Source organism: Euleptes europaea, chromosome 3 (assembly GCF_029931775.1).
Source record: "Euleptes europaea isolate rEulEur1 chromosome 3, rEulEur1.hap1, whole genome shotgun sequence".
NCBI lineage: Eukaryota > Metazoa > Chordata > Lepidosauria > Squamata > Sphaerodactylidae > Euleptes > Euleptes europaea.
Window position 1 is genome coordinate 83,837,298 of NC_079314.1, and position 27,130 is coordinate 83,864,427.

A 27,130-nucleotide genomic window follows, 5' to 3' on the forward strand; every position below is an offset into this window, starting at 1 on the left:
TCACCCCTCCCCCATATAAGTGATCTCTCGTCAGAACGATGGGCATCGCAGCAAAATGAAATAAGCGAAAAGGGGCGCACCTGAGCACGCCCAGAGTGCAGCCCGCGAAAGAGGTCGCGCATCCGATCCCTTCCCAACACCCTGGTATACGCCCACTGAAAGAGGGGCGGAGGCCTTCCAGCCTAGCCTTCTCGACCCCTCTTCTCAGCGGTAGAAATCGGGCACGTGACACAGACCGTCCGTTTTAAATGATAGCTCCTCCCCCTTTTATTCGTGTCGGGAGAAGCCGAGCGCGCTTTGCTCTTGTTTGCCCTTCCTCGGATGCCGTACTCGAAGTGGCTGTTGGGATGAGTCGCTAAGTTGGAAGAAGCGCGGAAAGTCCGCTCGGAAGAGTTTCGTGCCGCTTTGGGGCTGGGAGGAGAAACGCGCCGGAAAAGTTTTGCGCGCGCGTGTGTGTGTTCCTCATTGGCCGGAGGGATGAGTAAGGCTGGGTAGAGGGCCCCCAATCCGGGGTCGCCGGCCAATCGGGAAGGTGAGCGGAGGGGGGCGGGGTCCGTCGCCGTTGTTGTGGTGCCAGGCGCGTGTTACCTGGCAGCTGGTCCGTATGAGGCCGCGGAGCTCTTATAAGGCGGACCCCCCCCCCCCAGTTGACAGGGTTGTGTACCTTGCCTTGAGATCTGAGGGTCTATATTGACAGCCCTGGCTGAGCAGCTACTCCTGTTGTGAGGTGGGAAGGGCGACAAGGGTCCCTTCGGGTGTCTTTCTCTGCTTCTGGCCTGTCCCGAGTAGGGCACTCGCTTTATAGTGGGGCGGTAGAAGCAAGTTGGTCCACGCTGAGTAGTCCGAGCCCCCCCCCCCCCCCACACACGCGTCTTGTGACTGAACAGTTTGCCTTCAGCAGCTAAGTTGGGCCCTGATCGTGTAAGAAAGTAGATCTCTGTCCCCTTGAATAATGCGAAAGGTACTTCACCCCATTCTGTCGCTATGGCGTAGAAATTGCTTTGAGTGTGAAGCTTTGAGTGTCAGTTTCACTGCGTGTGGCTAGTGAGGGAAAGTAACATGTGACAGTTTCAAAGGTGCCCCTGTACAGCATGTCAAGATTGCCTAGTGGATTCTGAACTGAAAAGTTTCTAAAACGATACGGTCTTTGAACTAAACATAGACATACTTGTATGTGAATCATGTTCTCGCTTTGGTCTCCCATCCAAGGGAGCCCTAACTGCTTCACTTCAACAAAGAGATATGTCCAGACCATTCACTTGCACAGTTTTATGCACACATAGTTGGACTTGCTTCTGAATTAATATACGGTGGACTGGGTGGTCAGAATTCATGTCTGAATAAAGCAAAATAATGTATTATTACACTGTCTTTACTGCAGCATCTGTTATATGTTTTTGAATTATTTAGCAGATTTTACATATGTTGGTGTATAGGCAATAGTTCTACCTGTTGCAGTCAGCTTACTTCTGTAGCAGTTGATGAAACTCGAAATTTTAAGTGAGGCATGTTTGTCTTTCAAAGAAGCTGATAAGATCTCTTTGAAATGTGTGAACATAATGCATATTGTTCTTTTTATTTTGGTTGTTTTTCCTGATCAGTCTTAGGTGTTGAGCAGGTTGCAAAAACCCTAAAAATGAAAAATAAAAATTAGAAAACTATGAAGTATTAACAGCTAGATTCGAGTTCTCAATAGTACCCCCATAAAGTGTCACTTGTTTTTAGCCCTTGTTGACAGAAATGTTCACAATCAAATGCAGTCTCATAACCAGTATGGTAAAAGGCTTTTGATCTTTGCTTGATTTTTGACACAGAATTAAAACTAGTGATTGGTGTCCTATTTTCACAATTGAGATCATCGTTGCTCAGCAGCTTAGTATACAGCTCAGTTGCTCATGAGTTATCATCAGCAACTGTGAAAAATGGCTGCAAATATAATATAATGTCCAATTGCAAATGTCTGGGAAACAAATGTTTTACCATAGCTTATTGCAATTATATTCCCAGCTTTATAGCTGATAACAACAATAGTGTTTTTCTACCCCTCCTCTTCCCACTTTATGCTTACAGGTGCAGCCATGCAGGATGGCACCCGCTTTGCTTCAGCTGGAGATGATGATGTTAAAATATGGGACTCCTCATCTATAACTGTAGTGGAGCAGTTCAGTCCACATACTGCCTCACATCCAGTTAGCTCTGTGTGCTGGGGCAGCAATAGTATCCTTTGCTATGTCATGTGATGCATTATCTGTGTGGTTGAATTTCTGCGTTATTTGATAATCTTCAGCTGCCCTTGATTTAAAGTCCTTTTAGTTTAGATAAATTTACATCGTGATGTATTAAAGTGCTGACATGCAGAAGAGCTACTGGGCCACGTCATAGAATTTTCCTGCTGCCTCGCAACACTGAAGCATAATTCTTGTTAAAGTATCTATTTACCTGCTAAGCTGTAAAGCAAATCAGATGGTTTATCTGTATTTGTGATCTAGTTTGCTGTAATTGAGGTCTTTTATATTCCCAGGTTTTAGAGCTGAGTCTGAATCCAATTGTTCATTAAAGGTGCAGATGTTACTTGTTCCCTGGATAGGGTTTCATATTCTTCTGTATCTTGCATGGTATTTGCTTGCATTTTTTATGGAGTCAAAAGTGTCTGAGGCTGCAGACAAGGAAGTACAGTGCTTGCCTGTCTAGTTAACACTTGGCTTTCCTTTCCATTTACATCATGGGACTACTAATAACAATGTGGTTTTCGGATATTGCAGCAAATCTCACTGTTGTCTGCATGTAATTTTTGCTGTCTACCTTGAATGAAAATGAAGTGAAATTGCATTGTTGACTGAAGCATTAGTTTTCTATGTCTTTAAATCTTTTTGTAGTTGTGGTAAGCAGAAAAGGTTCTCAGATGAATTTTTATATTTGGGGGATCACACTAATGCATCACAATTTGACAAGTCCTCTGTGGCAGGCAGACCTGAGCCTTCTCTTTCCTGTCACTTGGTAACTTAGATCCTGTATGTTTTTTTTCCCTTGCCACGTAGAAGAGCCATGCAGCAGCCAGTCACTTTGAACATCTTGGAATTCACCCATTTCTCTAATTGCTCAAGGCTTTCTGGTGACACTGGTATGCTTGAGCTGTTAAGTCAATCTTGTTAGCTCTTGGGGATCAGAGTGCAGCTTCCTTGTCATTGCCAGCAGCCTGATCCTAGGCAGAGTAAGGCAGAGAGCCAGCGTGGTATAGTGGTTAAGAGCGATGTACTCTAGTCTGGGGGACCAGATTATATTCTCCATTCCCCCACACGCAACCTGTTGGGTGACCTTAGACTAGTCACAGTTCTCTCCGAACTCAGTCCCACCTACCTCACAAGGCGTCTCGTGGGGTGGGTTAGGGAAGGTGATTGTAAGCTGCTTTGAGTAGAGAAAAGCAGGGTTATAAATACCAACTCTTCTTGATGAAGCTCCCTTATTTCAGTGGCTTTAGGTGCTCCTGACTCTGCCTAGGATCAGTCTCTTAAAAGATGCTAGCTCTGATTTGTTCTCAGCCATTATGAGTTATTTCTAGTAACAACACAGGTATTATCTGTATTGTACAGAATAAAATGAGACGTAATTTCTCTCCATGAAATAGTTTTCTTAGTAGTGCTCATGTGGTTTGACAGTTGTTTCATTTCCAGCTTCTGGCTTGTCTCTTGTAGTTGAAATTGTGTGTGTTTGGCAGGGTGTCCTAGGAAAATGTTCAAGGCATGTATTAATGTCGCCTAACTGAATGATTCTTGGGGGTTTGGGTGGGGGAGATGCTGTCTCAAGTCAGACATTGTATTCTCAATCCTCCAAACCATGATTTGCTATGATGTGAAAACCGGCTAAGCTATGGTTAGCAATAGCTGGGATTTGCTCAAATCACTGTTTGCAAACCATGGTTTGATAGTAATTCATGGTTAGTGCTAATCATAGTTTGAACTGAACATTAAAACAAATCATAAATCTGCAAATCAGAAAGGGAACACATGAAAGATGGAGAAGTGTCAAGAATGTGACATCTAAATTGATCTGCTGCCTTGATCTGATGGGCATGTTCTGCAGTTACCATTGTTGTTCATGAGATTATTTGTTGCAAACTCTGTTTTTCATTCCAACTTCAAATTATTGACAGCAGCAAACATTGCTTTCAAATTTTGGGAAGATTTATGTATTCAAGAGGAACAAATTGGAAATGAGGGAGAAGACTAGAGTATGCTGTTCTGTGGGAAGAATATTTTAAAAATCATTAACTCTGATTTGAATGAAGGCAAAGGGGAATTTATCTCTTGATAGGACAAGATACTAAATTATATATCATTCTGATTCTTTCAAAGCTGGAATGATTCCTCATCCCTATTATATTTTCTTTTCACTGCCAAAAGCAATTGTGTAATTCTTCAAACCTGCCATATCTCCTGAAAGTACATTTCTTTCTGTTTTGAACCTTATGCTAACCTATATAGTTAAAGGGCCCCGATTCTTTCTGTTGCCAGCAACTGTGCAAAGTGTTCTGCCTTTTATGGTCCATAACTCTTGTTTCCAGATAACTTTCTGGTCACTGCATCTGCTCTTGGTGATAAAATAGTGATTTCCAATTGTAAAGGTAAACCAATCCCACTCTTTGAACTAGCTGAAGGGGTAAGTGAAAGAGACTTCTTGGGGCTCTAGTTTTTCTCTCTGTTGTGTGAATGTTTAACTTTTCCCCCCTAGGTATTCTGATCCTAAAAAAAAAAACCTTAGGGATTTGAAAAGAGAATTTTCCAAGTAATCCACTTAGGATCAAGGGATTGAATGTACTGAAAAAAATACACTGAATTCCATAATATTGCTTAAGATTTACATAGCTCTGACAAGGTATTGTGCAGGATTTCCTTGTTACCCAGCACATCTACCATCTATATATACACAAGATAGCATAGGCTAGCAATAGCAGTATTGTTGAAATGTTCATAAAAGTGCAGATTGCTGAAGGCTATCTTCAGCTGGCTAAATGTAAGCTTCTAAAGTGATATTAATTTTGAGACACTGAGTTCAAAAGCTTGACCTTGTTTTTACTCTTGCATAGCTCCTGTGTTAAACTGGTTTAGCTTGTTACCTGTCTTGGAACTACTTTTAATTAACAAGTGTTCAAGACTAATGAGCAGTGATGGACAAATAACCTATTAGTGTTCCTGGTCTGAGGGAACTCAGAGATTATTTGATGTCATGCTGAATATTAGTCCCATGATAAACACTGGCATTTTCTTGCTTCCATATTGTAGGGTTTTTGGTATTCATTTGTGTTTATTATATTGTATTGTTTGCTATTGCTTGTGAGCTAGTACAGCAAAACTGATCAATATAACAGTCTGACAAATGACTTAAACTGAAAGTCTTGCAAGTGTTCTTCACAAAGTCAGTATGCACAATGACCACATTCCTTCTCAAAACTATGTGTAGCTTTAGTTGATTTGAAAGCAGTTTCGTCACAAAGTTTGTGCAGGATTGTTTATCTTTGTGTTTCTGGCAGTGGTGTGAAATGTGCAGAGGAACAAAGGGAAAGTGAGCTCTGTGTCATGTTTTTATATGATAACACATCTTTAGTCCATTTGGGAGAAAGGTGTATTAGAAATGATTTAACATAACAGTGGTTAGTCAATATATTAAAAGCCATCGGGGTACAGCCTCTTTTATGATTAAGTAAGAAACAAATGATATATACAGTGAATAAAGAATAAGCTGTATTCTTCTGTGTAGAGCAGGCAGGAATGAAATTGTCTCAGTTCTCATGATGCTAAGTGTATCATCTGCCAACATTTTACATAAGTGATTCAGGTTTATAAAAGGGGTATTGTTCAATCTATTTTTCATGTCTTCTAGTTCTAACCTTACTGTATGCCATTTGTAAATCACATGGTAGATAAAGCTGATGCTTCCTTTCCCTACCTGCCATCCACTACCCTGTAGCCTCTCTGGCTCCAGATGGTTCTGGCAGAATAATGTTGTTGGTTGTACACTTTATTGAAACTGACTGCAAAATTTCCATTGATTTTAAGAGATCTGAGTTGGATTCAGACAAATATTTTGTGGGCTTAAAGATTTCTGCCCATAGAGCATCATAATGTTGTTTTTAATTTTGTTTTTCTGTAACCAGGCAAAACAAACATGTGTAAGTTTGAGTTCCAATTCAATGTATATTGCAAGTGGAGGCATCGATAGCACTGTTAATATCTGGGATTTAAAATACAGAAAGCTTTATCGATCTCTTAAGGTAACTGATTTCCTTTTTAAATTGATCTCAAATCCTCTTATTTAGACTCTTACCATTAATTTCATCTCAGACACTTTAATTCATGTAAAAGGTGTTAGTGTTGACAATGTGCTTTGAGATTATATTAGTAAATGAGAATCCTAACACCTTTTGAGACTGTTGTTTTTCTCAGTTACTGTATGGAATTTACCTCTACCTCTCTAAATGTTGACAATAAAATATCCAGCTACTGTTCTCATCTCCTTGCGTACGTTTTATTCTTCCTCTCCCCCTAGTGGATTAGGAAGCCCTTGCTGGTAGGGGTGTGTGTTATGCATTTTGAAACACAGCACTGAAAGTAACGGTTAAACCACAGTAATGGTATCTTTTCATGTGAGAATTAAAGTACAGGATTCTCTATCAGCCTGTTCTTCAAGGGGAGGGTGGTTAGATGGTGCCCAGAGGCGGCACAGCTGTGCCACCTCCAGAGTGGCTTGCGGCCAGCACAGCAAGCTGAAAAAAGAATTAAAAAGCACTTTTCTGAAAAACCCATAGAGTTCCACAAGGCTATGCCACAATTTTGCAGGCCTAATTGAACGCCTGCAAAATGGTGCATTCCTGGCCCGAAAGGCAGCTCCGCCCCTGGGAACCCCCCCCCCCAGATGCCGGCATGGGGAGATATGGTGGAAAAATGCTGCAGGCAGGGCTGGCGCCCAAGCCCTGGACTGTTGCCATTGTCTATGGAGGCTGGCATAAGTCGCTGTATGCCGGTGTCCATGCCAGTTTGCATGGTGCAGGTGTCATGGATGCCGATGTAGGGGTCATGCCAGCTCCTATGCAGCTCCGGCCCTTACCTTCAAGAATGGGCTGCCTGGCTAGCATAAAAAGAAATAGGGAAATAGCAAGATACAGTCATGGCCAAGTTCCCTACTTATTTCTATTTCTGCTAGTTAATCTTTTTTATCTCTTGATAATTCCTGTGTCCCATGCCACCACAAATATGGAACTTAGTTTCACTGGTAACGTTAAACTTTCTAGCTTTATAATTGCCATATGGCAATACGATTTCTCTTTTAAGCAACTGTTGTTGTCTGAGAATACCTTGACATTTTAGGTATATGCAAATTTAGGATTATGTGGAACACTGGGTAGTTTTGTGTATGTTACACTGGAGAAAAATAGGTATTGCAAGTACAGTGTATTAGAAGAGTATCTGTGTATGCTAGAGAGCTCTTGCATATATGAGCCAGATGACTGGAGTTCAAGCCATCTGGTTAGGAATAAGCAGGGGTATATTGTATTTAACAGCTGAACGGAATGCTCATAATCTACAAGGGCTATGCCACTTCAGAATGCAGGGAAGGCATTGCATGATTGAATGCTCTGCCCTTGTAAAAAAAAATTGCTGTCAGCATACGTTAGGCTTTACTCAATATGCTAGATATTCCAGCCCAGAATTTTAGTGTGGAATAAGCTATCATGGGATTTCCACATCTGTAAAAGAGTACTGTTGAGAAAGAACAGTAACTTTTTATGAATGTATGATGGGTAGCAGTCATATAATTTTTTACTTTTAGAGATAGGGCTATTTAGAATTCTAAATAAGAACTTGCTGACCTTGAGAGAAATCCCGGCCGATGCGTAAAGTAACAAGGGTTATACAACATTAGCATTGTCCATTGCTGATACTTCATGAAACTCTAAGGTGTTAGGAAGAACAAAGATTGGAGGAAGTAAAAGTGAGCTGTGCCCGGGAGGGTCAAAATGTTTTAGTACTACAAACCTGGTAGAGCGTAAAACTGAGATGGTGGTTTTAAAGAGTCCTTATGCTATATGATCTTCTAAAACACTGTACCTAATTGAGATTTGCCTTTGTGTTTTCTTATTTCTTAGGATCACAGAGATGAAATAACTTGTGTAACGTTTAATTGGAATGATTGCTACATTGCTTCAGGGTCCATGAGTGGTGAAATTATCCTACATAGTCTTACTACAAATTTATCCAGCACTCCATTTGGACATGGTAGCACTCAGGTATACAATCTGTGTCATTTTAATGCATTTCCCATACTTCCATTTAAGTCTCTTGTTTTATGGCATCCAGAAAAAAAATGTCTCTTTCGAAAAATATCCAATCAAGTAATCACTATATCTCACTATTTAGTGGTGAGTGCTAGACAATGTTCTTTCTACTGTTCCATCAATCCCTTCCTTACTTGGATGGCATTTCAGAAAGGCTATCCCAAACTTATACATAAGGAACATATTATCCCTGAATCTTCTCCTTCCACTTTTACAGTGCTCTGAGGAAGCAGTTCCTTCTATCTCTATATAGAATGTCTTCTTACCTGCACAGTGGAAGTTCTTTGGGTCTTATCAAGGGGTCCTGCATGGTTACCTCTGTGGCTGTGATTGTCAAAAAACCATTGTGACAAAAAGCTGCTGGGCTGTGGGAAAATGGGTTATCTGAACCCAACATTCATTAGTATTGAAGGGGAGCATAGGCTGTAGAGAGGAGACCACATTCCTATTGTTTGCATTAATGCAGAATTCAAGGGTTTAAAAATGAAGTAATTACTCCTCTCGTCCTTCTAATTAGTTTCATTACTGGAGAACTCCGCCCTAGCCCTTTTTAGCATTATGGTTAGCAATGCAAGGAAAGCTGCCTTGCAAAGAGAGAGCCAGCGTGGTCTAGTGGTTAAGTGCAGTGGTTTGGAGCGGTGGACTCTATAATCTGGAGAACCGGGTTTGAATCCCCACTCCTCTACATGAGTGGCAGATTCTAATCTGGTGAACCGGGTTGGTTTCCCCACTTCTACATATGAAGCCAGCTGGGTGACCTTGGGCTAGTCACAGCTCTCTTAGAGCTCTCTCAGCCCCACCTACCTCACAGGGTGTCTATTGCGGGGAAGGGAAGGAGATTGTAAGCCGGTTTGATTCTTCCTTAAGTGGTAGAGAAAGTCGGCATATAAAAACCAACTCTTCTTCTTTTCTTCTTCAAAGTTACATTGGTGAAGCTAATTATAATTGAAGAGATATGGCTGGGTTTTCTTTTAAATATTTTTCCAGTAGGCAAAAGCTGTTTAGCATTGTGCAGACACAACATAAGAAAGACCTTGTGTTCATTAGAACCAAAATCGCAGTTTCAGAGCTCTGATGCTTTGAGTTGTTGTTATCATCCGTCAGTCATATTTGATGCAAAATACTTTTTAATAGTCAGTTTGCTCTTTTTAAAAACAAGCCATCTCACAGCAGAGCTAATAAAGTTGTCATAGCTGAGCTTTATGTGCGGCTTATTTAGGGAACAGTCTTTGACAGCTGTTGATGAACAATATGTTATCTGTTAAAGACCACAGCAATGAAAGCAGGCACGGTGGGTATGAGCTACAGTGATAAAGTGCTGGAAGATCTACAGCTGGATTACATTGACTAGTATCTTCTGTGTGTTTCCAGCGTGGTGTAGTGGTTAAGTGTCAGACTACGTTCTGGGAAACCCAGGTTTGAATCCTCACTCTGCCATGGGAGCTTGCTGGGTGACCTTGGGTCAGTCACACACACACTCAGACTAACTTACCTCACAGGGTGGTTGTTAGGATGAATTGGAGGAAAGGAGAACAGCGTAAGCTGCTTTGGGTCCCCATTGAGGAGAAAGGCAGGATATAAATAAATAAAATTCCTGGACTTTTTGTCTTTACTGCTGTTTATCTTGCTATTTGTAACTTCATACATCCTAAAAAACTAACTAAGATAACTTCTTTGAGCCCATGGCTTAAAACTTGTTGCACTTTCTTTTTAATAATCTTTAACTTTACAGGTTATTTATGGTGATGAAATCTAGCATGAGGTCAGATACTTTTATGGTGAATTAGCTCTATGTAAATTGGGGTTTAATAGGACCCTTGCAATAGATTTACAGTTCTAAATTTGGTATCACTCCCTGTAATACAAAGATTGTGATTTATTTCCTGTCATTTGTTTAGACTATGACTCCTTCCTCTCTGTGTGTGTGTGTGTGTGTGTGTAAGAGAGATACAGAACCATAATGTGGCCTAGAAAAACGAGAGAGCAAATAAAAGCAGTGTGTTAGAGAAATGAGGAAAGCTGCTTGGGATAACAGAGTTATGGGGGCATCAAAGAACAAATCAAGTAGATGGTTTCAGTTTTTCTCCACCGTGTACTTCTCCCCTGCCCCCAACCCCTGTGAAAGATAAGAGACTTGGCCCAGGTCATCTAATTCAAAATTATGGAAGGTTTTAAAATTCATTTGTTCTTTATCAACCAATCTTTTTTATCTTTCTTGAAGCTTATATGCTTGGTAGCACACCCCTGGGTTTCATTGGTGTATATCTCCCTGTTCTTGCTTTGCTTACAAATGGAGGGGAAATTGCGCTGTATTCCTGGGAGATACATATTTTTGTTCCTTTTTTATGAATATCAGACCAAGTGGCTCAGGTGAGAGGACTCAGCTCTGAAGATACTACTGTCTTTACAGTTCAACCTGGTTTAATATTTATGAAGTGAATTTCTGTGTCTCCGTTCTATTCAAGGGGTATCCAATATGGCTCACCGATAATGAAATACAGTAACTGTAAAAAGCCCTGACCTGGATTGCGCAGGCTAGCCCAATCTTGGAAGCGAAGCAGGGTTGTCCATGGTTAGTACTCGGATGGAAGACCACCAAGAAAGTCTATGCAAAGGCAGGCAATGGCGAACCACCTCTGAACATCTCTTACCTTGAAAAACCTATGAGGTCGCCATAAGTTGGCTACAACTTGATGGCACTTTCCACCACCAACTGTAAAAAAACAAAAATGTCTATTAAAAACAAACCAACTAAAACCCCAGGCATAACAAGTTTCCTTAACAACCTTCTAGAGGAGTATATCTTCAGAGATTGTTAGAATGCCGACAATGATGGTTTCAGTAGTACTTCCTGAGGGAGGGAGTTCCACAGTTTATTAGTGACAGCTAAGAAAGCCCTCCTGCAGGTCCCCACTAACAGTTTCTGAGAGTGCAGGTTGCTTCCAAAATGGTATCTGTACTTAGGCAGGTTCATATGGATGGAAGTAGTCCCTTAGGTCTTTTGGACTTAAAAGGGTCAAAAGCAGGACAAAGTTAGATATAATCATTATATCAAAAAGTCGATATAATCAGCAGATGGGTGATATTTTCCTCCAAGTGTCTTATCTTTTCCCAACAATTTCATGTAGATATTAAATAGCATGGGAACATGATGGCATCTTTCAGCACCCCATTGGCCAATAGCTGAGAGGCAGAATAGAAGTTCTCCGGAACCATATTCTGCAGCCTACCATGTCTGGAGGAAGCACAGAACAGTGATTCCTAGTCAGGCAGTCAGGCAGTCCAGAAAGATAACATGATTGATGGTATCAAACACTGCCAAGAAAAGAAAGTCCAGAAAGATAACATGATTGATGGTGTCGAACACTGCCAAGAAAAGAAAACAAGCAGGGATGCATTCCTCTGCCAGCTGACTGGTGTAGATCATTGCCAAGGCGACCAAGGTTTCCATATAGTACCTAGATTTAAAAGGATCTGTAAAATCTCTCATCTGGAAACAACCAACTTTGTGATGTCATCACCCTCCTATTAAATTTTCCTTAGAAACAGCAGATCAGGCCTTGACTGATAATCAGTGCATTGTTTTGTCAAAAGCAGTCTTACCACTGCTTCTGTTAAAAACAAAACAAAAAAAAAACCCAAAGGATCAGACAGTCTTTAGCAACGGTCCTTTTCATGTCCCTTTCCAGTTAGATTTTACTACCCAAAAAGGACATGGATCCAGTGGGAAGGTCATGTGGGAGTTTGTGTCTCTAGGAATTTTGTCCAAAGTCTCAGGCCTTAGAGAGACCTTAGGAACAGAGACCTTAGGAGCAATCAGTGACTGCAATTAGCACAATCCAAACTTTGATTAAATATAAATTTTATCCCAAAGCGCTTAACAAATTTGTCACACATACAGGATCCCCATAATGATTACACTGAAATTAGTTTTTTCATAGAAGTGATATTTAAATATTTATATAGAATTTTACAGTAACAAACATCACATTCCATTTGAAGCACATTATGCAATCAGTTTCAGGTCCCAGGTGTCTTGTAGAATCATAGCCCCCGGTCTTAAACTCTCAGCAGTATAGACTTAGACAGAACTTGGCATTCTGTCAGGATTCGAAAGTTTCCATTGTTCCTGCAAAAATGCCTAGCTTGAAGAATTTTTTACGTTTTAATTGCATGTCACTCCAGTAAGGTCTAGATGGCAGAGTTGCTGACTAAACATCTGAAATGGCTGTTCTTGTAATAAAGAAGGGGTATCAGTGCTGACGTTCACTTACAGGGTTTTTCTGTTTCTCACTACAGGATATTTTGTCAAATCCAATCTTTTCTGTAGTAGGCAATTGTACTTTAGCAGCTCTTATTGAGCAGAGCAATTTTGTGAACATATTCAATTCTCTGAAAAAGTAACCCCCTTTTGGCTATTTTGGGGAGAGGCATGAAATTTTGCGGGGACATATTTGTTGCCCAGACAGCTGGGCCAATGCCTCCTGTTGTGCTGTGATGAAAACACCACACTGTAGGATGTCAAGGAATATTGCCCTGTTCCCTCTTTCTCTCTTCTCCCCCATTCACAGTGAACATAACATTCCCCATAGTCAAATCTGATGAGCTTTGTCATGTAATCAAGCTAGTGATGTGGTCCCTGATTGCTTGGGATCATGTAGTTAGCAAGATTGTCATTTTTTAACCATACTACTGAATTTGATGAACAGGTGCAAGAACAATAAGCTTGGTGGGAGGGTTAATTTTTCTAGTGGACAAGTGCATATCTGACGGTTGCCCGTAAACTCGTGCTTATCCTCTCTTATACCTTTTTCAAGTACCTTCCAAAGAATAACGCTACTTTATGCTAGGTGAACTTGTGAGAAATTATTATTATTCCCTTTGCTCTGAACAGAGTCATAGAAGGGTTTGCCATGACATGGCAAACGTTTTCTTAAATGACTAATAGTTGCAGCACACAAGATAATTGCTTTTGTAAATGTGAGAGCCTAATTTACGTGTAAAATGTCAAGAATGGTCTGGTATTCTCAATAGAATCAATCTATCAAGGGGCATAAAGTTGCATTATAATCAAAATTGGTAACTTTGTCCATTTCATCTTTACTCTATTAAATGTATAGTGGTCAACTTGCTGATTAGAACATTTTCTGCTTAAAGCCGCCTAGTGGCATTGTTACTAAGAATGATGGAGTACTCAGAAGGTAAAAATGTGTAAGTTAAGGGACCACTGGTTTGATGACAGGGTTAACCAATACAGCTTGAACTCCAGTAGCAAACTACTTTACTAATTGAATCAGTTGGCACAGTGATTGAATCAGTTGGCACAAGCTGGTTGTGGTATTTGACCGTGAGCCATAGCCAAGAACTCTTGCTAATGGCAACCTGTAGTGAAACTGGAACATTTTATACATATTCCCAGCTGTCCTTCTTGGGCTGCTGGGTATCAGTCATTTAAAATATCCATTCTCATTTCAACAAAATGTTGTAAGCAGTGACTTACTTGAGCTTTAAGACATGCAAAAGTACAAAAGGTGCTAAGCTCTTAACCAACATTGTTGTTTTATTTTTTTCCTTGCAGCCCATTCGGCACTTGAAATATTCCCCTTTTAAAAAGGCTGTTTTGGGCAGTGTCTCTGACAGTGGGACTGTCACTCTGTGGGATGTAAATAGTCAGAGCCCATATCATAACTTTGAAAATGCTCATAAAGCTCCTGCCTATGAAATCTGTTTTTCTCCAGTCAGCGAGCTGCTACTTGTAACTGTAGGTCTGGATAAAAGAATAATTCTGTATGACTCCGCAAGTAAAAAGTAAGTATGTGTTTGGCCAAAGTTTTACTGAGATTACGTTTGTTCCCTTTTAATTGTACAAGTAAGCTAAAGTAGCTAGAGCTGCTTCACAAAAATGGCTAGGTTTAAAACTTTAATGCGCCACAAAACTTGGTAAAAATTCTTTATGAAGTGTCCATAAGATCTAGGCATCTGGTAGAATTTTAGCTATTGGAATAGTTAACTAATATCTGTATATACACCCACAAAAATATATACATACACAAAGAACTGTTATGACTCACTCAATAGGTGTGTTAAAACTGCTACAATGCTGCTCTGGAAATTGGTACGTATATCGTCCAAGACAGCTAGATTACTAGGAGAATCTGAAAATGAGACATCTTGACATTTAGTGGTCAAAGCTTGGGAATTTAATTTTAATACATAGTAGAAGCTAGTGCTCAGGTCCAGAGCAAGCCAAGCCACACATGGAACAGTATGTAGGAGTTTTGTTTCCTGTTCACCCTCTTGAATCAGCATGAAATGTGGAGCTGGGTGGGTTAGGAGTTTCCTGTAGTTGCTATATGTGTATCTGCAGTTGAAGAATGCAAACTCTTACTAGTATTAGATGTAAATATTATGTGTACATGTCTCAAATGCAGAATTAAATATTGTTGTATGAACTTGGACCAAAGAGATGTGGTTTCAGCCATTAAGCTAATTGGGTGACCTTTGTCTGGTCATTTTCTGTCCTATCTCACAGTTTTTGTGAGGATAAAAGGAGCAGGACAATGAATTCATGTAAGGGTAGGATAAAAATGTTTTGAGAACTTTATGTAAAATTATATCTTTTCCCCAACATTTTTCTATGCAACATGAAGGCAGTTGAGGACTTTGGTAGCAGAATCTCCTCTGACTGCAGTAGACTTCATGCCTGAAGGAACTACCCTTGCAATTGGATCTTCTCGTGGAAAGATTTACCATTATGATCTAAGAAAACTGACAGCACCTGTGAAGTCAGTCAGTGCTCACAAAACCTCTGTGAAATGTATAGCACTGCAGTACTGTAGTAGCTTTTCAAAGGTAAGACATCTTTGTGCATTAAGGACTTAAATATAGGTTACAGAACAATAAAAAACCAGCCGTATGCTGGGAAACATACTGAAGAATGCAAACCTTAAAAATGTTCTCATAGTTTGGGATGAGAATATGCCAGGAAATCCTCAGGTTAGCATATACCCTCCCTCCTCTTCTATGCATGGCATGGTAAGGCTGAATACTTCTCAGTCTGGAACTAATCCAAGTTTGTTTTGATGTCCATGGTAAGAAACAAGTCTGCAAGTCTAGATTCCGAACCATGGTTTTAATCCACGTTTAGAATCCTGGTAACAAACTGCAATTTGCTCCCCCCCCCCCAATTCTGATGTCAAACTGCAGTTCACTTTAAGCCAGGAAGTCTTCAGTCTCTGTGCATGATAGAAGGAAGGTGAGAAATCATAACCCTATGGACTTGCTCGTATGTTCTCTACATGGTCTGCTTGTGTCTGGTTTGTTACAGGTATCTTAGTGCAGCCTAGTTATGTTAAGATTTAAGTATTGTACTGGCTCTAGATCATATAATGGTATAATTTTCACTCTATAGATTGGCTGATATTTTGAACCTTTGATGACTTGCTCTATGTTTAGAATTTTTATAAGCTGTCTAAGACCCTTTTAAATGGAAAGGCAGGGCATACATTTCTCAGACTCGAAAAATAATGCCTGCCCTTGATGTTGGAATCATCAGCAATGTTACAGGAAGAAATTGCAAATCTTTTTTTTCCTTTCAATGAATATTTTTGACAGACTCATTTCTCTTTCAGTCTAGTCTTAAAACATCTTCAAATAAGCAGGTGAACAAAAGATCTGATATCAAAATGGCAAGTAACACTGCAGGAAATCAGAATGCTGGTGTGATCAAAACCCTTACTTCTAACATACCTGCTACGTTCTTGCCCCAGTCTTCACCAGCAGTGGAGAGTAAAGGAACAGATGCTATTCCGGATAAATCAGGTAAACAGACTGTGAAGAGCATTAATGCCAATGAAATTGCAGAACGCTGTGCCTTTAAAAAGTGCGTAGTTGGTCCTCATAAAATACTGAAGCTCTTTTCCCCTGCTATTTAAAAAAAAAGATGTGCCAACATATCTGTATAACATGTTGGTAGAATTTTTTTAAAAAGCCTAAACAGTGTTGGCTAAATATGCAGAGGACTTGGACTCCCTCAGCCAAAATGGCGTTCTTTTTGATGTAAGGAAAAAATCAGTATCCCGTGCTCCCCAATGTAATGTTAACTTTAAAAATGCGTGAAATCTGCTTTCTTCTAGTTTCATTGTTGAGAAGTGACAGAGGTGCTATGAGGATGGAGTCACTTTGCCTCCTGAGGTGTGGCAGTGCATGTTGCTGGAAACTGGTCCTGCCCCTTGGGTGGCTGTCCTGTGCTTTGGTGGGTCTGGCGAAATGGTACTAATGGCCATCACTGCTCTGGTGCTGTGTTCAGATGACCTGTGCCATTTGTTTATTTATTTTTCATATTTGTAGTCCATCCTCCCCAGCAAGCCGGCTCAGGGTGGATAACATCATTTTTAAAAACTTTACAAACATATAATAACAATAAAGCTGTCAATAAAATCAAGCCTTAAAACAACAATCAGAGATGGCTTATAAATCCCGCTCTACTGCAAGAGCCCATCTAGGCGGCTGCCCCTCAACCAAACCATTTCAAATACATGAAGGGGGAGCGGTGGGGGAGGCCAGTACAGATGATATTCGCAGCTGCCCTCCATTGTAGGCCTGGTGGAAAAACTCTGTCTTAGAGGCCCTGAGGAACTCCCTTAGGTCCTGGAGGGCCCTGATGTTCCCAGGCAGATCATTCCACCAGGCCGGAGCCAGGGCCGAAAAGGCCCTGGCTCTTGTCAAGGACAGCTGCACACTCTTAGGGCCAGGGTCCCTGTCCCCTTCTGTTAGTGCTGGCACCCTGCTTTTGTCTTCCTGAGTATAGAGCTGCTGATTTAGAATGGTTGGTCAAAATATTCCTTCGGTATACCAAGCAAGTGATACTTTGCACCTAACGTGGAGAACTTTTTCTTGCAAAACATTTTGTCTTAATTTGTGACTTCCTATGGAATTGGAATTTTACCAACCCTGGTAAAACTGAGGGCAGTTCTGTTTTCAGTTACAAAATAACTTTTGTGGAGCAGCCTTGTTGTTTAATGTTGTCACTTAGCCTGCATGTTCTGGGATTTTTTAATATTTATACAATTTCCATGAAAAATGTAACCAAAGCTTTCATATTAAATTGAAGTAATCAGATTAATCTATCTTGAGTTATGGAAAAAGCTTTAACGTGGGGAGTGGACATGTTCATGGAAGAGAGGAGTATTCATGGCTACTAGTAAAAATGGATACTAGTCATGATGCATACCTATTCTCTCCAGGATCAGAGGAGCATGCTGAATATATTAGGTGCTGTGAAACACAGGCAGGATGGTGCTGCTACAGTCGTCTTGTTTGTGGGCTTCCTAGAGACACCTGGTTGGCCACTGTGTGAACAGACTGCTGGACTTGATGGGCTAGGAGAGCCAGGTTCGAATCCCCACTCATGCCATGGAAGCTTGCTGGGTGACCTTGGTCCAGTCACTCTCTTAGCCTAATCTACCTCTCAAGGAGGTTGTGAGGATAAAATTAAGAAGGGGAGAAAGTTGTATGCCACCATGCCCCCATTAGTCCCCCATTGGAGGGGAATGTGGTATAGAAATGAAGTAAATAGAATGAAGAGAGATTACTTTTGTAGTGGTTCTGGAAATGTGGATGATGAGCAGTAATTCTCATTGTCCACACTTGTGATGTGATGGCTGTAACAAAGCCTGTGGCCTGTAAGGTTTCTGTTTTTACCCATTTTCAAATTGATGTTTGTAAAAGCAGTAGCTCTTGCTTAGCCCCAATCTGAACCATGTTTATTGAGAAGAATTTATCTTTGGTTTCAGTGGGATTTATTTCCAGGTAAATACACGTAGCCTTTAAAGGCATTTTTTTTACTCATATGTACTTCTGATAGAATGTGTTGAATTGTTTCATTAACTTTGCTGTAGGATACTTCAACTTACAGAAGTTCTTTTGTTTGCAGAAGTGGCTAGCGCTGATATCTGAAACCATTTTTTGACAAAAACTCATTGTTAAAACACTTTTATTGAAGAAAATTGATGTCTTCCTTTTTTAGGAGTTCCTCACAGCAGCAGTTTGGATATAATACCTTCCAAAGAAATTGATCATGGGAATACTTCTAATGTAACCAGTTTTGAAGATTTGGGGAGAAATAGTTTAGGTGACTTGTTCTCCCCACTTCGAGATGGTAAGTTGTGTCTGCATGGAGGTGTTTCAGTTACTAGTGAAGACCTTTTCCATAGACTTAATGCCATATTCTGTTGCACCCTACATTTAAAGTATGGAATACTTACAGTGTGGAGCGCATATTTGAGCATTATAATCAGCTTTTTCTTGATTTAAATGGCAATAGCCTTGAAGGTCTCTTTTTCATTTTTAGATGCACAGGATCACTTCTGCACATTTATACACCCATGAACAATAAGTATGATTTGCCCCAGTGAGATTCATAGAAGCAACTTTTTGGGCGTAGTTGTGCGGGGCGAGTCTACCTGAGAGCTATTCTGGCAGCACTGAATCAGGGAAGATGAAATGTTGGGCTGGCAGGGAACCCTTTCACATTTTTAAGATGTTTAATATTAAAGAGCCATTCTGAGAGATGTTTTTTTAAGTGGAGAGAAGTGTTGAGATAGCCACCATGCTGATGGCACTTTAATATTTCAGGAAAACTCATTTTGCTGTTTTACTTAAGACGCTACAAAATTCTGGAAGCAAACTTAGAGAATTTCTCCTGGATATTGACTTCTAAATTTCACATGGTTGGCTGAACTCATGGGAGCCTTGTAAATCTTCCTGCTGCTGCCATTTTCTCCTTTTTCTGTGTTAGTGCCAAAATACCACCTGTGAAGAACCGTCCCTGTAGGGACTGAGGAAATGCCAGCTGTAAATCAGCCTAAGAAAATATCCCCCAATGTAAAGGCACTGCTGTCAGCCATATGCCTTGCTATCTCCCCTACAATGCATTAAGTGTTGAATTGTGAATGTTTTTGGGGGCTGTGAAATCTCTCAGTTCCCAGCTATTAAGTTATTGCTGAACTGCAGCCTTGCAAGGAATGACTGGGGTGTTGGTGGTAGATATCCCTCCCTCTCCCGAAGCCCTCCTGCCGGCTTCCAGGACTTCCATGGATCTCAGGAGCTTCTTGGCCCAAGGTAGCAATGCTGCTGCCATATTGCTGCCACATTGCCAGCATATTGGACAGTTTGTACAGTGTTCTCTTCAAGCTTTCGCTCTCCTGGCGACAGACGCCATAGAACCAGTCATGCATGCAGCCTAATGTGGCTCTGCAGTCTGTCTTCCTCTGATCCCCACTAGCAAGAGAGGATTTTAAAGCCTTTGTACTATGTGAGTTGCATATAGCTTGTGAAATCTACTTGTTTGGAGCTCTGTTCCAACTTCCTGCATATTTCTTCTATCCTAAAACAACCTTTCTTTCTCATGCTGTCTATTAAGAAAGCTCTGGGTTCTCTCATATAAATTTTTTACTGATGGAATAGGAGAGGATGAGTGACCTTGCCAGACCTTTCCCTTTCTCACCATGGTTTCCAACCTGTGTTTGCTTTTATCTGCACCCCCCCCCCTCGACTCTGCATTGCCTCTTTGGGGCTCACAGGAAGTGAAAGTGTGGAAAGATATCCTTTCAACAGCAGATTTCTAGCCTGTGCCCTCATTCAGAACGTGATGTGTGCACTGTCAGTGAGAGCTCAATCATCTCCTAATAAGCTCAGACTTTGCTTCAAATTTTTGAATGGTTGCAGCAAGCCAGCCTGCATCTCATGTGGCAGCACAATGACTCGCGAGAACTTCTTTATAATGGCATAGCCTGTCTTTCTAAAATTTGACATTCATTGAGAATATGAATATGAAAACCATGTCCTAGTTGGGCTGCTCCGCTATTATCTCCAGGATCCTCAGTTACCTGGCCTGGAGCATGAATGGCTATGGGGACTTTACAGCACCCTCATTATATGGTTATGTGAAGTGACAGCATCACGTGTGACAGGATTGGGTTTGTTTGCTGAGCTGGGGATAAGAAAATAAGGGTCAGCTTCCATATGGTTAACAGGTCTCTGGTTGTTCAGGTCATTTGCTTAAGACAAGTGGTTGTCCAGAAAAACAACAACCCACCGCTGGGTTGTATACTGCCAGTTTTTGCCCAGTCTCTCACCTGCCTCCCCTCACTGAAGCATCCATTCCATGCGGCTTTGGCCCACCTGGGTTCCATGATCCTGGCATATCCTCAAAAAGGGTTCCTCTGTCCTCTTTCACAACTGCTAAGGGGTGCAGCACATTGTCTGTTCATGCCCCAAACCCTTACAAGACAATTTTCCAGTCTGCACATTTGGAATGATTATATTTTCTGCATCTTTGGTTCTTAATATTACACTTCATGTGCTGGTAACAAAGTCCCTCGAGCATACAGAATTGTTCAGAAAATATTAAGTTGAGGTTCCAAGTTGAAGTTTCCTTGCCTTCTCTGTTTAAAAACTTGATCAGTGAAGGGCTTTTTAACCCAACCCCTCCCCACAAAATGTACAGCTATGATTTCAAGTTCTACCTATAAAGGTTATGTATCGTTTACAGCCTGTTTTATTGCTTTGATTTCTTGTAGATGGTGCAGCTTGTAAAACAAGTGAAGATGCTCCAGGAAAGGGTGACGGTAAGCACTTCTTGTAATATACTTTTTATTGCAGAAGTAATAGTAGCTTGGTGGAGCCAACCCAACACTGAACAGGTATACTGCAATATGAAATTCGACCTGGGTGTAGCAGTAAGTCAGATTGCTTAAAGAAAAGCTTTTCTGTGATAATTAGTGAGCTGTTCATGTTAAACCTCTTGTCTAAGAGCATCTTGTACGTCAACATTGCAAGAATACATGTTTTTCATTTGTCTTCCAGGTTTGGACTTTCAGTCTTACCTTTCAAGTTTGGATTTTCTTTCTCAGTTCAACACATTTTCTTCAAGAAAAAACCCAGCAGGATCTGCCTCGCAAGTAGTACATTCTAGTCCACTTAATATATTTGTTGGCTCACCTATTAAAGAGGAGGATGAGAATCCAAATCTGGATCTTGATGCCAGGAAAGCAAATCATGGAAGACCGGAATTGAGAGAACACTTGAAACAGGTACGTTATGGCACTTACTCTGAGTGACTCATAACATCTGTCTTCTGGTTTTAGTTTTCCTTGTCTGCTTTTCACTGCATACAAATGGAATGATAGCTCCTCTTAAGGGTGCTACAAATGTAATGTGCCCTGATGTTGTACCCCTAATTCACATTAATCTTTTCCCTCCTTCTTGCCTGTAAATTCCACCCTTCCTTTCACTTGCAAAGCTAGCCACAGTCCATGTTACACTTACACCGGGTATTTGTGGTTAGCACAAAAACACAGCTTGTAACCATAGCTAGAAGCATGTTTCCAAACTCTACTTTGGCACTGATATGGTTAGTGAAAATACCTGTGCAGATGTAATGCTGACTATGATGAGTGGCAAAAATGAGGGAGTGGGCAGGTGGGGGAATTCGTTACAAGAGGAGGGAGGTGCTTGGAGCAGCATGTGAGGTCATCTCTTAGCCGTATGAGATGAGGATGAAGCTCAAAAAATGTAGCTGTGCTCTCCTTCAAACAGGTATAGGCTCGCTCGTCTCTTTAAAGAGAGATTATGTTGTGTGTTTAATGTTCAGATCATTGTGTTTATATTGCATCCAGGAGCACTATAGATTTTTGTATAAAGGGTTTTAATGACAATATAAGCAAGAGTGCCTGCTGTTACCAGTAGTGGGGGTTTGAAAGCCTACAGAGTTTCAACACATGACAGGCTGTACATCTTATAGGCCAGTGAGGTGCGCCGTAGTGGGAGCTCAGTGGCAAGTCTAGCATAACACTTTGTGCTGTCTTGATTTCTCCCTTGCCCCACTTAACTAATCGCTAGAACCCAGTAATATTTTTTTAACTGAGGATTTTTCTCCTCCTACAAGATGAGCTCCTCAAGTACTGATTCTGGAAGTCTGAATGCTCCCCCATTGGTCAATACAGTCAAGAGTCCTGATTCCAGAGAGAGATTTAGTAAGAACTTTCAGGGACAACTGACATATGAATCACCCATGAACGGTACTACCTCAGCAAGTAAGTACAACACTGCTTTTTGTCAAAGCTAGCTAGTGACTTTTAAATATAATTTATAATATTTATTGGTACAGTCAATCAGACCAGTAAAAACTATACAACAATAAACCTCGCATGAACAATATAAAAGAGGACTTTTTAATATATATGTTACTTATATCCTGACTCAGTTCTAGGGAATTTCCAAGATTTCTAAAAAATATGATGCACAGTGTCCATAATGGGGGAGGGAGAATCCTTGGTGAATTGGGGTTGCTGGTTAACCAAGCTTTTACCCAGCTTGCTGCCAAGCGAGTGGTGTGGTGCCCTCTTCAGTTGCTGAGCTGGAGGCCAGTTAAGAAATCTTCTACACTCTGTGTGTGTTGTATAATAATTATATGTCTGGCCTTCATTCTGCCATGAAACTCAAGGCTGCATTCACAAGGATTCTCGCATTCAGACACTGACTAGTGCCAGACCTGCTTAGCTTCACTATAGTTGCTGATCCATGTGCCTTCCAACAGAAAACTCCAAGAGGAGGAGTATAATTTTTTTAAAAAAACGTTAATGGTCTTGGCCTGACATCTGAAAGACAATAAAGTAGGCACCAGATTGCTGTATCTGGGTGGGTCTTCCTGTCTGCTTCTGCAGATCATTCCTGGAGATGCGGGGCCCACATGTAGGTATAGCAAAGAGTTGCAAGGCTGTAGTGGGGTGGTGGAAGGGGGGGGTAAAAACAGCCCTCCATCCCTTTTGTGCCAGTGTAACTCTGCTGATGCAACATAGTAGCAGGCAGTTTCATTTTCTTCCCCTTCTACCTGCAGCCCCTCAGTCCATGGAGCTATTTTCTCCACAGAGGTCCCACATCCCCAGGAATTACTTTTCTGGGAGTTGTTAGGGGCTTCAGGAGCAGAGAGGAATGCAAGAAAATTGGCATTCTGGGGACATATTATTGGATACAAGCTGCTGTTCTTCATCGCTTGGTAAATCCAAATGGTTAGAAATCTGTTGACGGCGTGCATTGGTGTGCCCCTGACACCTATTTATGTACTAGTTTTCAGGTTCCCCTTTCTTGCCCTGTGTTCATTTTATAAAAATTTCCATAGGTCCAAAGATAGCCTCTACAGTAACTGCAGGAGTTGCGAATTCACTGTCTGAAAAAATAGTAGATACTATTGGAAGCGGCAGATTGAATGCACCTTTATCATCAGTCCAGATTCATTTTATTCAGAACATGATACAAGAAACTCTGGATGATTTCAGGTAAATAATGGTGAATGGATGTTTTGACAATACTTTTATTAGCCTATTACTTTGAGCTTTAACTTGACATCAGTCAATGCAGAATTTATAAACCTTTAGACTACATAGAATGCTACTGTAGAAGTGCAGTTCTCTTCTGCAGTTGTAAAAGTGACTGACACTGGAGCAGGTAACAGAAACATTTCAACCTGAATAGCTCACTTACTACTATGGCGTGCTGTATCTCCCCCCCCCTCCCCCGTTCACTTGCATGGACTTAGCAGCCTTCTGTATTGCAGCCTAATTCACTGAACTTTGTCTCTTTGTAGTCAGAGCATGCTTCTTTTAGAAGATGTCCCTGTAAAGCTCCAGAATTGCACTGGCGCATGCACTCAGAGCCTCAGTAAAAGTTCTTGTGCCAGATAGTTTGTTTTTGTTGTATTGTTCAGGAAGTGTTGTTGGAGCCCCACAGATCCCAATTATGTTCATTTTGAAGTTACCAACTAAGTAGGGCTCCTTTTAGAGGCGGGACACATTCACAGATGTGTGTGCAGAATGTGGCCCTTTGCTCCCACTGGTTTTAGCAGTCAAGCTGTAGCAACCACAGCATCCTGTCTCTGGGGTAGGAGGCGGTGCCAAAATCAGCATCTGCAAGGCACATTGTTTCCTTCATTCACTGTAACACTGAGGTAGTGCAGCAGTCAGACAGGCTCCCATTTTGATGGCTGCATTCAATGTAAGAACTTCTAAATATTACCCCAGTGTGGGTAGGTGGGTGGTGGTGGAGGCAGGGAGCAGGGTAGGTGAGGAATAGCCTCAGGGCTGCTGTGTCAGTTTTATCCCTGTAGTGACCATCTGATTCATCAGAGAAACTTTCCCTCTGAAGTGCTTGATGGCAGCTGAGTCCTTTCTAGTGTTGTATGGATCTCTGCAGCTCTGATAAACCTAAAAAGAATAATAGGATTACTAGAAGAAGGAACATAACATAAGACCATAAGAAAGGCCATGCTGGTTCAGACCAAGGTCCATCAAGTCCAGCAGTCTGTTCAACATAGTGGCCAACCAGGTGCCTCTAGGAAGCCCACAAACAAGATGACTGCAGCGGCATTATCCTGCCTGTGTCCCAAAGCACCTAATAAAATAGGCATGCTCCTCTGATTCTGGAGAGATTCCTGGAGGACTGGCGGTCCCACATCAGTAGATTTCAAGCAATAGACAGTGGACATGTTCTCCTTTCCGGCATTCCTTGCTTCTACTGTAGGAAAGCCAGTGGTTTTAAGTAAAACAGATCAGCTTTATGCTTGTGGTAAACACTACTTCTGTCCTAGCAAAGCAAGATGTTTGTGATATTATACTGTCCTTTCTTGTTAACTAAACCATTTTTTGCAATACATCTGTGAATCTAGCATAATTAAGGACTGTTTAATTCAGGATGTACGCTAGTTCAAGCACTCTCTAGAATATGGTCCTGAAATTTTTCATTTATATGTGAAAGCTCATTTAATACGCAGTAGTAGATTGAAAACAATGGTTTGGGTTGTCTCCTAATCTAGCACACTTGATCTAATACACAGTAAAAACCTACAGTGGCATCTGTAGGCATGCAATGTGAAGCCTACATTGTAAATGAAGAACGCCAGCTGGCATTTGTTCAGTTGTGCATATGGATCAACTAAATTTAGTCAAGTCCTTGAAAATAATTCCTGTTAAGAGTTTGGCCCAAAATTCAGAAACATTGTTATAAACCGGCTTAACATTGTATCAGTACAATGTATTCCTGGGGTGGTGGTGGTGGGGTAACAGGTTGGTTGCCCGCTCTCTGCTGTTTGCTTCTACTTTAGTTCCTTGTTCCTAGCCTTAGTTAGCTTACACTCGGGGGGCAGAACTATTGTGTCTACACCTATTTTTTTTAAATCCTGGCCAGTATCTTTCCTGAAAATTGGCATCAGGAAAGGTTGATGTGCAGAGAAAATAGACAAGAGGTAGGGTGCTTAACCCCCTGACCTCCTGTCACTTTACACCCCCAAGTAGTCCCATCTTGGCACTGTTTTGCAGAGGAGAAATGGCAGCTCAAGACAGATGGAGGCAAAATGGATATCTATACCCTAAGAGGTATCTGTGCCTAGTTCTTTGAGGGTAGACAAAGGGCCTGTGTCTGTTGCATCTTTTTCCAGGGTCTGTGTCAGCACGAACAGTGTGAGATAGCCATTGGTAAGGATCCCAACCCTGGAATTTGATTGGCAATTGCAGGGGGAAGGGGACAAGTGGAGGATTTTGAAAAGTTTCCAAGCGTAGTGGTGTCTAGTAAAGATGTGTTATCACTGGGTGGAAGAGAAGGAGTAATGTCCATCTATAATTGCATGAATGCTGCCATTTTGCATTAACTTTAGAGTAACACAAAGAACTGGAGTAAGAGAGAGAATTACAATTTTGTGAACATGAATGAAAGGTACTTTTTTTTTTGCTTCCTCAGGGAAGCTTGTCATCGTGACATTGTGAATTTGCAAGTCGAGATGATCAAGCAGTTTCATACACAGCTGGTATGTATAAAAATGTAAAGAAGTAGGGGTGTTTGGGTATGTGACTCAGCAAAGTTGTTTAATTCTTTCCCATGCATTGCATAGCTTGGTTTTCTAGAGATCTCAGAAGAACAAAGAGATGAGAAGCAAGCAATCTTCTGTTTGCTAAGATTGTGTCATTTCAGGCTAAAGAACACTGAAGCCACCCTTTGAGTTGTTTGAAACAGGATATCTGGTTCTTATGCAGATGCAAAATAGCTTTGTTTGAAATAAGAGAGCAATAAAGCATATGTAGGGGGAAGGTAGTGGTTGAGATAGCAGTTCGGCAGTCCTGCAGTGGGGGTCAGTTCATTTTCAGAAGCTATATAGAGAGCCAGTGTGGTGTAATGGTTAAGAGCAGTGGATCTAATCTGGTGAACCAGATTGGTTTCTCCACTCCTACACATGAAGCCAGCTGGGTGACCTTGGGCTAGTCACAGTTCTCTCCGAACTCTCTCAGCCCCACCTACCTCACAAGGTGTCTGTTGTGGGGAGAGGAAGAGAAGGAGATTGTAAGCTGGTTTGATTCTCCTTAAAAGGTAGCAAAAAATGGCATATAAAAAACCAATTCTTCTTTTCTTTCTGTGGAGGAATTACAGTAACCTCTGACCACCTTGACACTTAGGCTGGGATTTCATTTGAAAAATGCATGCAACCAGATAAGGAATTGTAAGGTTTTTGCTGTAATAATGTAATGGCTTTTCTCTTTCTTTCTTTCTAGAATGAAATGCATGCCTTACTTGAAAGATACTCTGTAAATGAAAGCTTAGTAGCTGAAATCGAGAGATTACGTGAAGAAAATAAAAGACTGCAGACGCACTTCTGACAAGTCCCTCTTCATGCCAGGAAAATTAGTTGAACTCGATCATTGTGCTGAGGGATCATGGCGTCATCTAGCCCACACTGAATTAGTGTAAATTCAGTGT

General features: G+C 41.1%; 1 protein-coding gene across 1 annotated transcript; it reads left to right on the forward strand.

The window, feature by feature from the left end:
- The first annotated feature begins 454 nt into the window (after positions 1–454).
- Positions 455–27,130, forward strand: NEDD1 (NEDD1 gamma-tubulin ring complex targeting factor). Its single transcript, XM_056846169.1, has 15 exons — positions 455–532; positions 2,071–2,217; positions 4,562–4,656; positions 6,152–6,268; positions 8,141–8,281; positions 13,908–14,137; positions 14,980–15,181; positions 15,961–16,150; positions 18,357–18,488; positions 20,911–20,958; positions 21,197–21,423; positions 22,278–22,425; positions 23,511–23,667; positions 26,120–26,186; positions 26,926–27,130. Exons 2-15 carry the CDS (start codon positions 2,079–2,081, stop codon positions 27,028–27,030), a joined length of 1,998 nt encoding a protein of 665 aa, XP_056702147.1. The 5' UTR covers positions 455–532; positions 2,071–2,078; the 3' UTR covers positions 27,031–27,130.